The 14,924-nt window shown below is 44.4% G+C and overlaps 2 protein-coding genes across 2 annotated transcripts in view; one reads left to right on the top strand and one right to left on the bottom strand.

The window, feature by feature from the left end:
- The first annotated feature begins 731 nt into the window (after nucleotides 1–731).
- LOC142591063 (uncharacterized) lies at nucleotides 732–3,898 on the top strand. Its single transcript, XM_075703430.1, has 3 exons — nucleotides 732–951; nucleotides 1,903–2,046; nucleotides 2,936–3,898. The coding sequence occupies exons 1-3, from the start codon at nucleotides 850–852 to the stop codon at nucleotides 3,284–3,286; spliced, it is 597 nt and encodes a 198-aa protein (XP_075559545.1). The 5' UTR covers nucleotides 732–849; the 3' UTR covers nucleotides 3,287–3,898.
- Nucleotides 3,899–8,150: 4,252 nt separating this feature from the next.
- The window catches only part of LOC142591062 (uncharacterized), a 35,595-nt gene continuing 28,821 nt past the window's right edge, over nucleotides 8,151–14,924 (bottom strand). The window contains exon 3 of the mRNA XM_075703429.1: nucleotides 8,151–8,312. Coding sequence (XP_075559544.1) covers nucleotides 8,201–8,312 — 112 coding nt within the window. The 3' untranslated portion in view covers nucleotides 8,151–8,200. The remainder of the gene's footprint in view (nucleotides 8,313–14,924) is intronic.

Genomic DNA, 14,924 nt, shown 5'->3' with positions numbered 1-14,924 from the left:
ATCGCCGAAATAATCTCGATCCCGTGTGCTTCTGTCAGATGACACTTAACATAAATTAACTAATATAAGTTGACGTGCATCTTAGTATTCGCCCACGCGGAAATGTGGCCGCGGCGTCAGTGGTATAACCCACGACGTCGAGCCTAACAGCGCATGTTCCTAGGGGGGGAGAGGGGAGGGGTTGTCACCGCAACCCGTACGAAAGACGAAACGAAGTACACGATACGAGCGCTTTTTTCGTTCCTCTGGGTTGCGCTGCCCACCCCTAGGAACACGTTCACTCACCCACTCGCCCAGCTTGCCGTGTTAAAAGCGCAACACCGTAGCAACATACATTAATAGAAACGTTGGTGAAGACGTACGTATCTTTAGCCACTGTGAATATTGTGAATTTGGCCACGCATATCTTTTCAGTCTTTCCTTGACTTACTCGCCCGATATTTGGATGTTGAGTCTGCCGACGTACAAAAGCACATTGCAATACTGAGTGTCCCAAATAATTGCTGCCACAAAGCGACTGTCTATCATTCATGCGAATTGCTTTCACCTGGCAGAAATGTACTCCTAAATCTTGATTAGCTTTGTGCAGCTTAAATTTAACCAATTTCACCTAGCTGTTTAACGAATTGATCAGATTAATGGTGCTGTTTAGGATTGATACGAAGAATAGATTTATTACTTTACGTAATAAACAAGAATTACCGAGTGCCCACTTTTCAGCAGAACAATGGCAACACTAAGGAGGAGCGACAGCTCTCTCTCAAAGGAAGCAGCTTTCCCTTCCTCTGGCTGCGACGCCTCCGAGCATGGCATGCCCTCCCGCCGCTGCTGCAAGCCCTACTTCCGGTCATGGCGTCGTTGGCGGAAATAAAACGCCTGAACGCCTTCTTTCGACTGCCTTATTACGACGCCCGGATATTAGAAGCCTACAACTTTGCTGCACTGGGACACGTACGTTGACCTCACATTCGACTTTCACGGGCATATTTGTGTGGTTGTGAGATTTTTGACAAACTGTATGGCTGCTCTATAGGCACTGTGCTGAGCAAGAAATGATCTTTTTGACTCTTCAAAGAAGCAATGATCAATTAATTTAGGAGGAAGAATCTCGCGCGTAAGCAGTGTTAATTGCAACATGCTTCACATTCCTCCCTTTTGAGCGCACTTTCTCCGTGCAGCTGACGAACGCTGCCTCCGGTTTCGCCATCAGAAGCAAGAAATACATAACGCGGCATTGGACAACTGTTTATACGACGGATAGATGGAAGTTTGGTGGATTGTAATACATGAACTTATGCATCAACTTAAAGGAAATTAAGCGAAATGATGCAGAAACACAAAGGTTCCGCCTTCTAGACATAAAAGTTTTGCCTAATGAGCTCTCTCATTAACGTCGTTTTTTGCGCTTGTGTGTATATCGTCTTGAATCTAAAACAGTGCAAGACACAAGAAGGACAGAACAATACACCCACCGCGCTGGGTACGTCTTTTTTCATCCCTGTCGAGCTTTTCACTGTTACAAATTTGAGACGATCATCCCATAAGACCAGCCTTCGACGCTATGAAGGTATATTTATGTTACGTCAGGCTGCCTTGCGCGTGATTAGTGTCATCCTACGTGTTTCATTTCACTAATAGCCCATAACATCTACCGTGCTCGCGATATCTCGTTCTGACCCCACAAAGCACTCTAACGTGTAACTACTGTTGGGTGGCTTCGTGCCGACATGGTGACACGGCCAGAGAATCTGCAAATCTGGCGTACTTAGCGTCATGTTCCTCCCCTTCCCTCTCTGTTTCGTCTCTCTATTTTTCAATTCGAATTGAGATTTCCCGATATGCTTGGAAACGCCATTGTTAATTATTAAAACTTGTATTGCTGGGTCTGACGGCTGCACACAGGTTGTCGGCCGAGCAATAGCTCGCAAGGTGGATCATCTACGGCGCCAGGATAAATCCATGGACGAATGTTGGCAGCGCTTCTGGGAGAGCTCTGATGTTATCGACTCCAAAAACGTTTACTGCGCGGAAGCTACGATTAATGAGGTGAGAATGACAGGGCTCAATTTACAGGCTTCCGTGAGTCATCCTTCAAACTCACGAACCTACATTCAGAAGAGTACGATTAGGTACACACATGCGCAGGTTCGGTAAGCAGGCAGCTGCTCTGCGCATGCCCGCGACAATGTTCAGAACGAGGTGAAGTTTATCCCAATAAACGTTTATCCCAATATACCGCGCACTTTTGTAATCGATTTATTTTTGGTAACACAAGAAGCACGAAAAATGACGGAAAAATGACGGAAAATTGGGGGTCACAGCACTTGGTGATGCTTGTTTATTTGGCACAGCATGGGTCATAAAACCTACATAGTAAACAGAGGAAAGTAGCCGCGCAATCTTAGAAGGCGCTAAAATCTGGAAGTTGGACTCGTCTTTCGCAGATGATTTCCAAAGAATTCCATAAAATGGTGCAAATGAACAACTTGCGCTAACATGTTGCTTTAGCATAGCACAGCACGTTGAATGTACGCGCTTTCGCTTTATCGCTTCACGAAAATACATATATTGCAGACGTCTTCCTCATGCACTTTCATTGATGGGCATATTTTGTATGTAGAAACGATTGGAAGCGTTTTGGTGTGCAGGTGCTTTTATTCTAAGTGGTGGATAAGCTCCAGTTCTTTCTCAGATGAGGAGCGGACTCGCGCCTTTTCACTTAATTATAGGCTGCGCTGTTTGGGAGTGGCAACATTATCGTCCTTGCAATATGGGCTTGCTCGACAGAGGCTCGTCCGCTTCAGTTTCTTGGGATACTTACAGAAGGTATACGAAACATAGTAGAAAATGATCTCTAAAAATTAATAGAAAAATTGATGCTTCCAGCGTGGGCGACGCATTCATGATTTTTTCTATATTTTTTTATGCATGACAGAATGACACGTGGCGTCAGAAGAGGGTGAACGAAGTCGTCGCTAACGATACGCTTCTGGACCACGTCGTCGGCTTGAAGATGGCCTACCTTGCCCTAGTGAGCTCAACCAAGAGGGCCAGTCTGTCTTACAGTGAACGACAAGTGCTTCCAGGCATTCATCTGTCGAGCAAGCAGCTATTTCTTATATTGCACTGTGCTTTGAGCTGTGCAATGGACGCCAGCCGAGACACCCATCAGTCTATCCACAAGAATAACTGCATGGTGGTGTACAGATCCTTCCGACCTTTCATCGACAAGCCATGCGCACAACCCACTGACGAAAATACGCTCAATGATTGTCTCTACGTATAAGAGAATATTTAAAGCCACACAGCAAATCACGACATCGTGTCTTTCGGCTTGCCTTGTGGCATACTTGTGCGATGTGATGAAGTAATCCTTTAATTTCAACCTCTGGAGGTATTGTGAGAGCTGAAAGTAGTTTCAAATAAAAAGAATAATTGTATTCTTTTGAATGCAACTGATTTTTGCTAGCATGAGTTCCAGACGACCGTTCCAACAACACCATTTCGTTATTTTTAAAAAAAAAGCCACAAGTGCAGTAGCCACCAAGGGTATGCTTCATTTTTTTCGTTCTGTTCCCGTAATGTATTTCTCAGTTGGAAGTAATACGCGCACGTCAACTGCAAGGGTAAGCTAACACCTCTTCTTTTGCGCAACAGATCGAAGTACACGCAATGCGCTTGGCAGATGAGTGGTAGTCTTAATGTCAAATAGAAGAATGAGCCCGTGACAGGAGAAATTAAGTTGAATAAATGGCAAAAAAATTACATGGTCTGACGAAATGAGGAAATTTTCAAGGGTCAGCTGGTGTTGGACAAGTCTATTCGAATACTGGGGAAAGAAGCCTGCAGTGAATGTATATTGGGCTGACGCTGATGCTGCTGCTGCTGATCATGATGATAAAGCAGAACACACGCAAGCTTAGCAAGCAGTAAAACAATGACTGATTACATAGATGTTGCTGGCAGCAACTCGACACTGGGATTGACGAACATGGACAATAATGATGATGATGATCGGCAATAATTTCGCGTACGCACTTCGGAGGATGGGTTAACGGAAAGTTCGGGTAGTCATTTCAGTGCGCTCTGGCACTGCGACAAATGCTATGTAAAAGGGGAATTAGGTGTTACTGATAGCACAAATGGGTTCAATAGATCATATGCAGGATGATCACTTCCATACCAAGTTATTATTTCAGTACAGCTCTAAAGTTGGTTGTTTTACACGAGCTTTGTAGCTCAGCGAAACGACCACACGAATAGAACTTAAAAGTCGGGTAACAGTTGGTAGCTCAGCCATGTTATTATAAAAGGAGATATGAAGAAAGGCTACACAAGCAAAAGAGTGTTGGCGAGTCAGCAAGCAGACTAACAACAAATGAAAGAATAATAAATGTTCGTCGATCTTTCTTATGGTATGTTGCAAGCCATGTGGGGAGTAAGATGTACCATGGCATAGCTACATTGTGTGCCGTAGTTCCCCCTAATCATTTCGAATAAATGTTACGCCTACACTGAGCGCCACAAAGCGCCAGAAACCGGAAGTGATGAACTAAATTGTGGGACACAAACAAAGCACATGCGAGGTCAACTAAATCTAGATGGGAGCTACGTGTGCCTCGGTGACGTTTCTAGAGTAAGCAGGAGGTGTCGAATACATCTAACGTGGCTCCGTAACTAGCGAGAAATGAGGACACGCCATCAGGCCCAAGGCAAACATCGTGGTCCCTTCAAGGCGTGCACCGGGCAGCACCGAACCAGCTCTCCACACTCTATAAACGAACGTTTTAATGCCGTTAGCTTTCCTCGCGAATTTCCCCAGGTTGCGGTGCATGCTTGTCTGCATCCAACTACTTTCGCGCAAGCATGGGTCAGTGAGCACGTGTCGTTCGGTAGGCGTCGCTCTTCAACAAACCTCTTTAATGCCAGCCTGATTCCCGATGTACTTGCGGCTGCGTATGCGCCGTTCTTCGATAATCCGTTTTGACTGCCACTTCTGTCACTGGCTATGTACGGCTACCTTTTGACAAAAAAAAATCCTTCAACATCGCTCAAATGCTGCGCGGAATTGAAGCTACGCCATACATATCCATACAATTTTCTCTTAATGCATATTCAAGCAGGCGGCACGCGCGCACTTTTCGGCGGCGCCGCTATATGGCGCTGCGTTTCCGGAGCAAAGCTCGAAAGAATAACTTGGCTGTACTAGGCGCATCAGGGGTGAAGCGTTTCGGTGGTGATAGCTTTCGTGTGTCGCTCCATTCCTTCAATGCTAATCGCATCAACACCCACGGTCATCGTGAGAAGCTTTCTGGCGTAATTGCTCTATGTTTATGTTGATATGGGGCGGGCGCAATTGCAGCGTCCATTATAAGCAAGGTTTACCATAGCAGCTGTCATACATGTATCAGCTTAAGAGAAATTGTTAAGCTCGAGTTCACTGAGTACGTGTTGATGATGTTTGTTCCGTTAAACGCAAATACCACAAATGTACCTATTTTATAGATGGCTTACTGTTTATTGCGCCAGGAAATTTTGTACTACAACTGTTGTAAATAAAATAAAATGAGACAGTAAGATTGCAACGGAAGCTCAGAGTTTATATTACGACGTAAAAATACCGCAATGTGCATTTATTGACAAATCGCAGTATAGCAACGACGTATTGTGAACCACTGTGGTATAGACGAATATTTGGTGAATGAACGACGTTTAGTACACTCGTAAATAATGTCAATATGTTTTTCTTTTAGAAAGTTGCGTTTCACGAACTTTTCCCCACAAATTCTGAATGAGGTGCAGTTTACGCGAACTTTATGCGTCTTTTCGATGTAGTGAAAGGAATCTTGACACGTTCTGCTTCATCTTTTTCAACGCAGCAATATGCAGTTACATTCTTTAAAAATTGCAGTACTGTAAAGGAAAAGTTTGCTTTCAGCAGTCGTAAGGTATTCAAGGAGCATATTCACGAAAGATTTCCGTTCACAGTTTAGTGCTCTTTGCCGTAGGCCCCCCGTTTTCCCTAATAAATCATCCAGCATCTGGATTGGCTAGAATTTGCTCTTACAAGTTTTCCCGCAGGATCCTAGCGCAAGAGCTTTTTGTGATTATGGGCGGTTGCTTCTACTAAAGGCAACAAAGGTCAAACAAATCAGTGTTTCAGTGCGATTGTAATTATATGGACACTCCAGGTGAATTTCTGTCCTCGTTGCTATACACACGACAGCGGTTGGTGCGACATCTTTGACATAGCGTATTGATAAAAGATTGGGATTTACTATTTGAGATCCAGTAATAAGAACGAATGATTTGATTACTTCAGGAATGTCAGCAAGCGCTGCGTAGGAAGCGTTTTTTTCAGTCATACATCTGCTGACAGAAATAACGAAACATTTCTTGTATTGAGGAAGTGCGTACAGCCTCAGACTGCTCGGCATGTTTTGCAATATTGTTCGCCCCTGTTTTTGCTTAACTTGTCAATATGCCACATCCGATATTTACAAACATACATTGTTTTGACTGGTTGGCATTGTTCTGAAGCTTTCACTTCCAAAGATAGTCACGCTAAGCATATAGTTAAGGTTAAGAGTCGCGTTCAACATCAACGCAGTTAAACTCTTATGGCACGGGTGCTGTGCTGAGGGCGCAGTAAGACAGTGGGCTCTTTGAATCCGTGTCACGATCACCAGTGCTGCAACGCTTTAGGCTGGAGTAATGTTTTTGGATTGTTATGGAAGCCGCGTATGTCAACGACCGTGGAAGAGTTTCTCCTGCTTACCACCATTACTTTGCGTGATGGCTGCTTGCTGGGGCATTTATTCGGGAAGCAATAACAAAGATATTTATGTCCTACGTGCATTTCACTTTCTCCGAGCAAAGTTGAAACATGAAGGGGTTTATAAATTTGTTTATTAGCAAAATAAAGCGGCAACTGTGTTATGAGTGTTGGTGGCGCGGGTCAAGATAATGTCGCATCAGTCGGTGTTACATTACCAATGCTTCCCAGTGCGACAAGTAGAGACAAACAAGACACACTCATTTTGGTAGCAGGCTTCCGTTCAACAGCGTGAGTGTCCATTTTAGTTTGCCTACGTAATTCGGCCGGAGAAACTGGCCGCTTTTTTTTGTTCCGAGAGAAAAAAAATCGTGGTTCCGACAATGATGTCCCATGTAGTGAAAAAGAAAGAGTAACTCATGCTTTTTTTTTCTTGTGCTTAGAAATAACTGTATGCCATCTGCCCTCGACGCTTATACCTAGACAAATGCCACGTGTTGTCAAAACACCGTTTGGTTTGTCACTGCAGAAAACACACATCACATAGGACTATTCTTGAGAGCAAGCTGTGCCATAAAGGCGTTTCTTCGTCTTTTTATATGAGAACAGGAAAGCTAAAAGGTTTATTTATCCGTCTCTCTTTTCTGATGCTGACTTAAGTCTGATATTATCTAGGTGGTGAGATGATCGCTGGAGTCTTTGTTCATCACAAAGGAATCTTTGTTTAGAGTATATATAGTGTTATAAAAAGGCATGTAGGAGGTATTGCAAAGTGTGGAAAGAATTGCATTGCTGCCCGGCTTTTCTTTTTCATTAAGCATGAATAATGTTATGTTGAGGTAAAAACAGCGATGAATGTAAAATTTAACGACACAAGTTCCCTGTAGAATGACATATGCTCGCTCCCATATGTTAAAAGAAACATGGATTTAAGATTCGAAAAAGCACTATAGCCTTCTATCGTCATCGCAGATGTGAATATGGGAAAAGCTACCTTTCTTGCTTCTTCTTGAGCCGGACGTACTTACCATAGAGCTGCATGGCAACAGAAATAACAGGTCACTTAAGCCTGGAGGAGGGCGTCCGTGGCTGAATGCTTTGTCCACTACAGAAGGGTGGCTGTTATTGGTGTGGCGCACAATATCGCACTATAAATCGTATACAGCTCAAAGTTACTATGTATACGCACAATAACGTTTAAAGGGGAGCTTTCCCTGCCAGCTGTGCTGCACCTTTCTCAGCGTGGCTGCCCAATGTTGCTGTCTTGCCCACTACATGACACATTAAAAAAAGCCCTTACGTTTCCCTAGTGGTGTAACTCCAGATACGGAACAGTGGTACGCTGTTGAGTATAGACAACACTGGTGAGACGATATAATAACGTGCTTCTTGCACTCAAGTTGTCTTTGTTCAAGTACCAATAGTCTATCCGGGCCCTCGCCTGTTTCCGCACTGCATATACTCGCAACATTCCGGGTTGATACCTTCCCTCGTAGGTATCTTTTTGCAAGGTGGCGTTGCCACCACTTTTCCGCACCTGAAAAGAAATAGAATAGTTGAAGTAGCCAGAAACAGCGACAAATTTCCACTACGCCAATGTGATCCGGGCAAGCATACTCTAGGAGGTGTTAATTTGACGCTGATATTATTTTATTGCAATAGAAAAGGCAAACGTTCGCCGTCAGCATCTGTGTTGCTGTGTGGATACTCATGTATATGAGCATTTGTGTTTTATATGTAGAGTCATGTTGTATATGCAAGGTAGATTTCGCTACTGTTCTGCGCCAGTGGTTCTTCAAACCCGGCCATTCATTTATATGCAAATTATTGCTCAGGATTGTGAGAGTGGCGGCCCACAATCAGACGTCATTAAACATAACATTCACTGTGCATGGCTTATATGGCAAACATTTTCAGACTAATAAATGTTTATGTTCAAAACAATATCAGTGTTAAATCCTGAAAGGGATGTAATTTTAATGGTGCGGCTCTTTAAGGGCAGAATAGTGCCGATTTTGAGAAGTCATTACCGGTCCTACGAGGCGTGCTAAAGCTTTTAAGCGGAGAGGAAGATAAATAAGAGCCCAGGGTTCGCCGGTGCTCTGAGCCTCTCGCGGTTAAGCAGTTTTTAACGTTTTTGCCATTTTCATGAGAGTCCATTCATCAAGGATGAGCAAGAAGACGCTCTGCTCACGACGACCACCTAAACGGGGTCAGTCGTCTGCTGTAGCGCTCATTTTTTGGACGACGTGCTTTTGAATGCTAGGACAAGTTCGGTTGTTGGGAGAGCTCAACACCGGAAGTTATGGATTTTGACTGCGAGTGAACTGTAGCCGTGGGCTGCCGTATGAAGAAGATGCGCCGTATGTCGACTGCAAAGGCTTCCCTAAATCAGAGTGAGCAGGAATCCTTCATGGTTTCTTACGTGCCGCTCTCGATTTCACAGAGCATCAGCTCCCTCAGCAGGCAATTTCTAACCGAATATACTGAAAGTGTGGCGCCCGGACGAGATCAGTATCAAAGGTCGCAAGAACATCCTGACGATAGATGTAGGAAATAGAGCGAAAGTGAATAAGTTCAAGACCATTCCGCAGTTAAGCGCTCTCCCTGTCCGTCCTTTATTACCCACGGGAAGCCGACAACGACTGGTGCGATTTCCGACGTGGCGCTTGAAATCAAGTATGCCGACATCAATAGTCTTCTGAGGTCATCGGTGCGAAATCTCGAGATTCACTGCTTGGGGAACTCCTGATGCGTCAAGTTAATATTTGCTTCTTCTACATTACCAGCGTCTGTCAAAGTGATTACAAAGTACACCGTGTGCGCCCATTCGCTCCCAGGCCTCTTCGGTGCCGGCGATGTCTAAAGATAGGACACGTGAGCACTATTTGTAGAAGTGAATTCATGTGCTCGCGTAGTGACGGAGAGCATAATACCGTCGACTGTGATGCATCTTCATTTAAATGTGCCAACTGTGCTGGCTCTCACGATGCAATTTCGAAGGAATGTTTAAAGATGATACAAGAACTTCGTATTTTTCGAAAAACGGCAAGAGATCCAATCGTCACGTAAAGAGGCTACTCATTCTGTTAGCCAGATTGATTAACCCTAGCGAAAGTAGCGCCACAAAACCATTTCGGAAGACCTACATAGTGGCGGGTGGACGCCACGAGCACCTCTGCCTGTGCGCATATTGCTAATTCAAGGTCGGTGAGAGCACGCGGCAAATATTCGCTTCCACCAGCTGATAGAGACATTAAATGGCCTTTGCTGCCCTCGAGGCCGACGGCCATAGCAGCGGGCCTTAGAGCGGTCCTCGGCGCCACGAAGCCTAGAATGATAAGAGAAACGAAACCGGTAACACAACGGGCAAGCAAGGAGATGGACACAGTGAGAAGCGTTGAGAAAATTCTGAAGCACCTGGTAGAGTTGATTTGCTTGGTTCTCTGTGGTCTCACGAATCCAGCCGCTAAACGTGCTCTGCAGAGGCTCACCGCGCTGGAGCCGCTTATCGCAGCTCCTTACACGCTGTTAACTGTTCAAAGATTTTTCTTGGCGCCTGGGCTTCTGACGCAGTGGAGGCCCCCACACCAGCTTCGTCTTAGCGCCTCTATCTGAAGGTTCACTTGAACTAGTGACTACAAGGAAGATTTGGAATCTGGCGGTGGCCTAATGGATGACATTTCTGAATGTTTATAACCGAAATGTTGAACTTGCTTTCACCGTTGTTCACCCATCTTTTTATGTCATCATCATCCCTCAACATACCTTTATGACCCCATTCTCCCTCCCCTTGTGCAAAGCAACATGTCAGAGTGCGATGGCTCAAGCCGGCCTCTCTGCTTTCTTTCAAATGACTTCTCGCTTTTTCTCTCGTTAAGAATGCCGCAAATTTTGTTGCAGGCGCGTATTTGACGTCCGCGTTAGTCGGAGCCGCGTGTAATTAATAAACCGTCCCAGAAGGTCAAGCGCATTGCTAAAGCTTGCTTTTGTAGTCGAAACATTTTGTAGGTTCTTCATCACTGCCACCATTTGTAAACATTCTTCGTTTTTTCCTTCCTTTTGTGATCTCGTGAAAGTTAAATATATTCGATTACCAGAAATAAGAATGCAAAATCATGCTGCATTCGCTTTCACTTTGCATTGTACGTGGTAAAAAATGTTTCGAAATAAATTTTAATTCGCAGCTCTCCTTTTTATCCCAAAGTGAAAAAGTAATATGAGGCATAAATTGAGCTAAGCAACAAAAACCATAAACGTGGTGCGAGCATACTTTAGAAACAGCCTAATATTTAAATCTTATCTTTGATATTTCAATGACTCAGCGACTATTCTTACAGTCCACCGAAAATGTCTTTGTACCAATAATGCTAATACGAGCTTACCTTCTTATCTAAAAGTGAAGAGGTAACATCCAGTATAGCTTCAGCTAAGCAACAAAAAGCGTTAACAAGCTGCAAGCAAACTTTAAAAAGCGCTGAGTGTTTAAGTATTACCTTTGATATTACATTTAACGCAGCAGCAATTCTTATATTTCACAGAACACATCTTTGCACCAATATTGTTCCCGAGCTGTAGAACTCTAAATCTCAACTGCAGCCATATCGGTACGAATAAATCGCTCAGGCAATCCTGTGTTTGCGCCTTGGCGAGTAGTCGCTACAGTTCTAGGATAACATCGCGAAAACCAACGCTGACAGAATAGAGATCGCCCCTCCTTTTGTTGAGTAATTAGAGTTTTATTCCTTTTAAAAAGTGGGATTCGAAAGATTTGAGCAACGGATAAATTTAGTGGAATCAAAGTAGGTTCTATGTTATAAAAGAAAAAAAAACAAAATTTTCCTAGATGGCCCATTGCTTTCTTTAAGTGCTAGAAATGGAGCTCTCGTTTTCGAATTTTGTATATTGAACAAATTATTTGTCATAATTTATTGTATATTTGAGCCCAATGTAATGTAACTGGAAAAGCACTTTACTCGTTTTAGGGCTGGCTCATAGGTGTACCGAAAAAGCTTTTTCATGGGTATGCCGAAAAACACTTGGCAGCAGCAGGCATCGCAACAAGGAAATGCCGCTAAGCTAAACTTTTTGGCTGCGCAGATCGGAGCACCGTCAGCCGCAATCGCTGATTTCCAGCACCGTTGTATTGAGAAGCATTCAGATATCCTGGCACTCTCACCAGCACCGGCAATCAACATCACCGGAGACACCTGGTGACATCTCACAGTGCCACCTCTAACTTGGTCGCTTCGTGGCGCTGCCACTACTACGAAAAAAAAGAATCTAGCTGGCCCCGTGCTTGACTTGGTAGCAACAGCCGTAGCAACAAGGAAACACCTCTAAGCCAAACATTTTGGTTGCGCAGACTGGAACACGGTCATCCGCAAGCGCTGATTTCCACCATCGTTGCGGTTACAAGCATTCAGATATCCTGGAAGGTGAACTTCGCGCTCACCAGCACCGCCAGTCGACATCACCGGAGACACCTAGTGACATCTCACAGCGCTACCACTGACATGGGGCGCTCTATGGCGCTGCCAGCACTACAGAAAAGAAAGGATCCGCCTGGCCCCATGCTTCACTTGGAAGCAGCAGCCGTGGCAGCAAGGAATCTCCGTTAAGCGAAAGTTCTTGGTTGCGCAGGTCAGTCTTCGCTCTCGTACGGCATTTGTCGCTTCTGTTTTGTGACGTACGTCTGATGCTGCAAAAGTAACTCCCACGGTCTTTTAGCGATGCCCAGTAAGTCAGAACTTGCTCGCGATGTCGAAGCCCTCCGGCAAGAGACCACAGGAATGCGTGAAAGTTTGCGCATGATCAACCAGTTTTATGAAGAATCTAGGGGAAATTTGACGCTGTGAATGCAGAGAACAATACGCTCACAAATAAAAACCAAATGCTGGTTAGAGTTGTAGCGGACCTGTCGAAACAATGTCGAGATCAAGGGTGTGCCGTGCACATAGGGTGAGAACTGGGTCGCGATTTTGCAAAAAAAACAGGTGACAAGATCTCACATAGACACTGTTGACCGCGTCTCTGCGAGGAATGATAAACATAAAATAGCACGCTTCTGTTCCCGCTCTAAAAAGGGGGAATTCGTAAGTAGAGCCCGCGGGGTGTCTACCAAAGGGAAAACCTGCAACTCTCAGATATCTTTATTAGTCCGGAAATACTCAGGAAAATTGTGCTTCTTTAAGGGAAAATGAGCTGTAAGTTTATTGAAAGGGAACGAAGTAACAGACAGAAATCATAACTAATCGTCTATGATGCCGGCTGAAGGAGCTGCCGGGGTATATATAGTCAACAACCAGTTTTCCAGACTTCCGATAATTTGGACTGCTTTGCGGCACCACCAGGTCTGAAATTTCGGATGCAAGAATGTTTCGCCGTCGGGTTTTCTGGACTTTTCGCTGTGACCGCAGGTGCGAAAAGGCGTTAATCAAAGCCACCACCAGCTTCACCATTTGGATGACCTCGCCGCCTCGAACCGGCGCTCTCGCACGCAGGTCCGCTGGCAGCCGTAGCCACTACCGCAACAAGGCCAGACCTACCTACTTAGACGTTCGTCGTTGAACTTCTTGCCGTTCCGTGCCGTGTTCTTCATGGAAAGAATTTGCCGCTGTCAGCAATGGCACCGACTCCACCTTTGTGGTCCTCGCGATTGACTTCGAAGCTCGGAAAGCACGGCGCGTTGCATAACGCCGGTTCCCAAAAGTTAGTTTTGCTTCACAACAGCCTCATGAGGCGGTGCAGCATATGCGAACGTATTGTGGTGAAGCATAACAAGCGTGGGAAGAGGCAATTTTCATGGAAAACAGTGTGTGCTTTTTTATTATGCACGCGTGCACCCGTCATCTTCTGTTGCAGCATGAGCACTGATACGCTTAATAAGTCTTCAGTGCTTTTTTATGTCCCTGCGGCAAGTTTAGCCTTTAAGGGCGCTAAAAGAAATGCACTCATTTTTTCCGACTGCCTTATATTTTTTTAACTTTTCGAGGCCCATAGGGAGAGATCAAATTACTAAGAGGATGCTTCAAATGGTTCGTGGGGCGAACGTGCGGTGGAGTCAGTACGAGCACAGAAAGCACCGACGCATTGAGAAATGAACGCAAAAGGAAGCGTGTCGCCACTTCTTTGAAGCTCCAGCTAAAGAAAACTAAGTGTTGACTGATGCCGAGATGCAAGTGTTCCTAATATAAACCAACATAATCTCTTTAGATCAATGAAACGCAACTCTGAGGCGTTGTGCGCCGGCTAAGAATGTGTCAGGAGAGTTGAGGTTACCATCTGTTGAGAGAGAACCTCATTGTGATAAAGTTTTCTGTCTCACTCCAGTCAGCTTGCTATCAGTTGATAGAAATAGCTCATCTCCGAAAATATTTCTTTCTGTGTGCATCTCCTTTTTATTCATATTTGGGTACGTTCGAGAATGGCTTTTACCTCTTTCGAAAACATTCTTTTTTTCTGTGCATGTTACTGAACCTTTCCTTGTATTTTATTTTTCAATAAAATGAACACTACTCCTTACTGTTCTAACTAGATTAAGTTGTTTTGTTTTATTCTTTTTAAATCCTTACTAAGGAGTGACACCATAAGGCGACAGTGTCAGTCCGTCTTGGCATAAAACAAAGTTCTGTGTCACAGACACAATTTCGGAAAGCCACTGAGGGAAAACTTTGAAAAGTAAGAGAATTTAGAAGTGTCACTTTCGTAGACAACCTCAGCCCGGAAAACACGACTAAACACTACTACTCTCGGCCTCCCCCCGCCTGCAGCGACCAAAGTCTTTATTAACGATCACTTACCGCAACACAGCAAACGTGTGGTTGCTCAAGCCCTCTAACTAAAAGGACAGCACAACTGGAAATTCCTATGGACGGACAACTGCCGCAAAATATCACGAAAGACAGAAAGGACCTGCGTGTACGTCATTTGTAGCACATGGCACATTTCGCTAATCGCCTCGTAGCTGTCCAAAACTTCTTTTGATATCTGATCAAATTAGTATTCCAGTCAATGTATTATTCGTGAGAAGAACTAAAGCGTTTGCGAAATAACAACAGGCTTACCCATAAATCCCTGATAAACTTTACCATACGTAGTCTCTCAAGGAACTATGATAACATGAAAGATTTCTAATCTAAATAACCCT

The sequence above is a fragment of the Dermacentor variabilis genome, chromosome 8 (genome assembly GCF_050947875.1).
Source record: "Dermacentor variabilis isolate Ectoservices chromosome 8, ASM5094787v1, whole genome shotgun sequence".
In the NCBI taxonomy this organism is placed as follows: Eukaryota; Metazoa; Arthropoda; class Arachnida; order Ixodida; family Ixodidae; genus Dermacentor; species Dermacentor variabilis.
The sequence above is the reverse complement of the archived record's forward strand: the minus strand, read 5'-3'. Positions and strand labels throughout refer to the sequence as shown.

Coding starts and splice junctions, on each gene's coding strand:
- LOC142591063 (XM_075703430.1), top strand. CDS start 850: ATGGCGTCGTTGGCGGAAATAAAACGCCTGAACGCCTTCTTTCGACTG. Junction 952..1,902: donor ACTTTGCTGCACTGGGACAC/GTACGTTGACCT, acceptor GGCTGCACACAG/GTTGTCGGCCGAGCAATAGC. Junction 2,047..2,935: donor CGGAAGCTACGATTAATGAG/GTGAGAATGACA, acceptor TATGCATGACAG/AATGACACGTGGCGTCAGAA.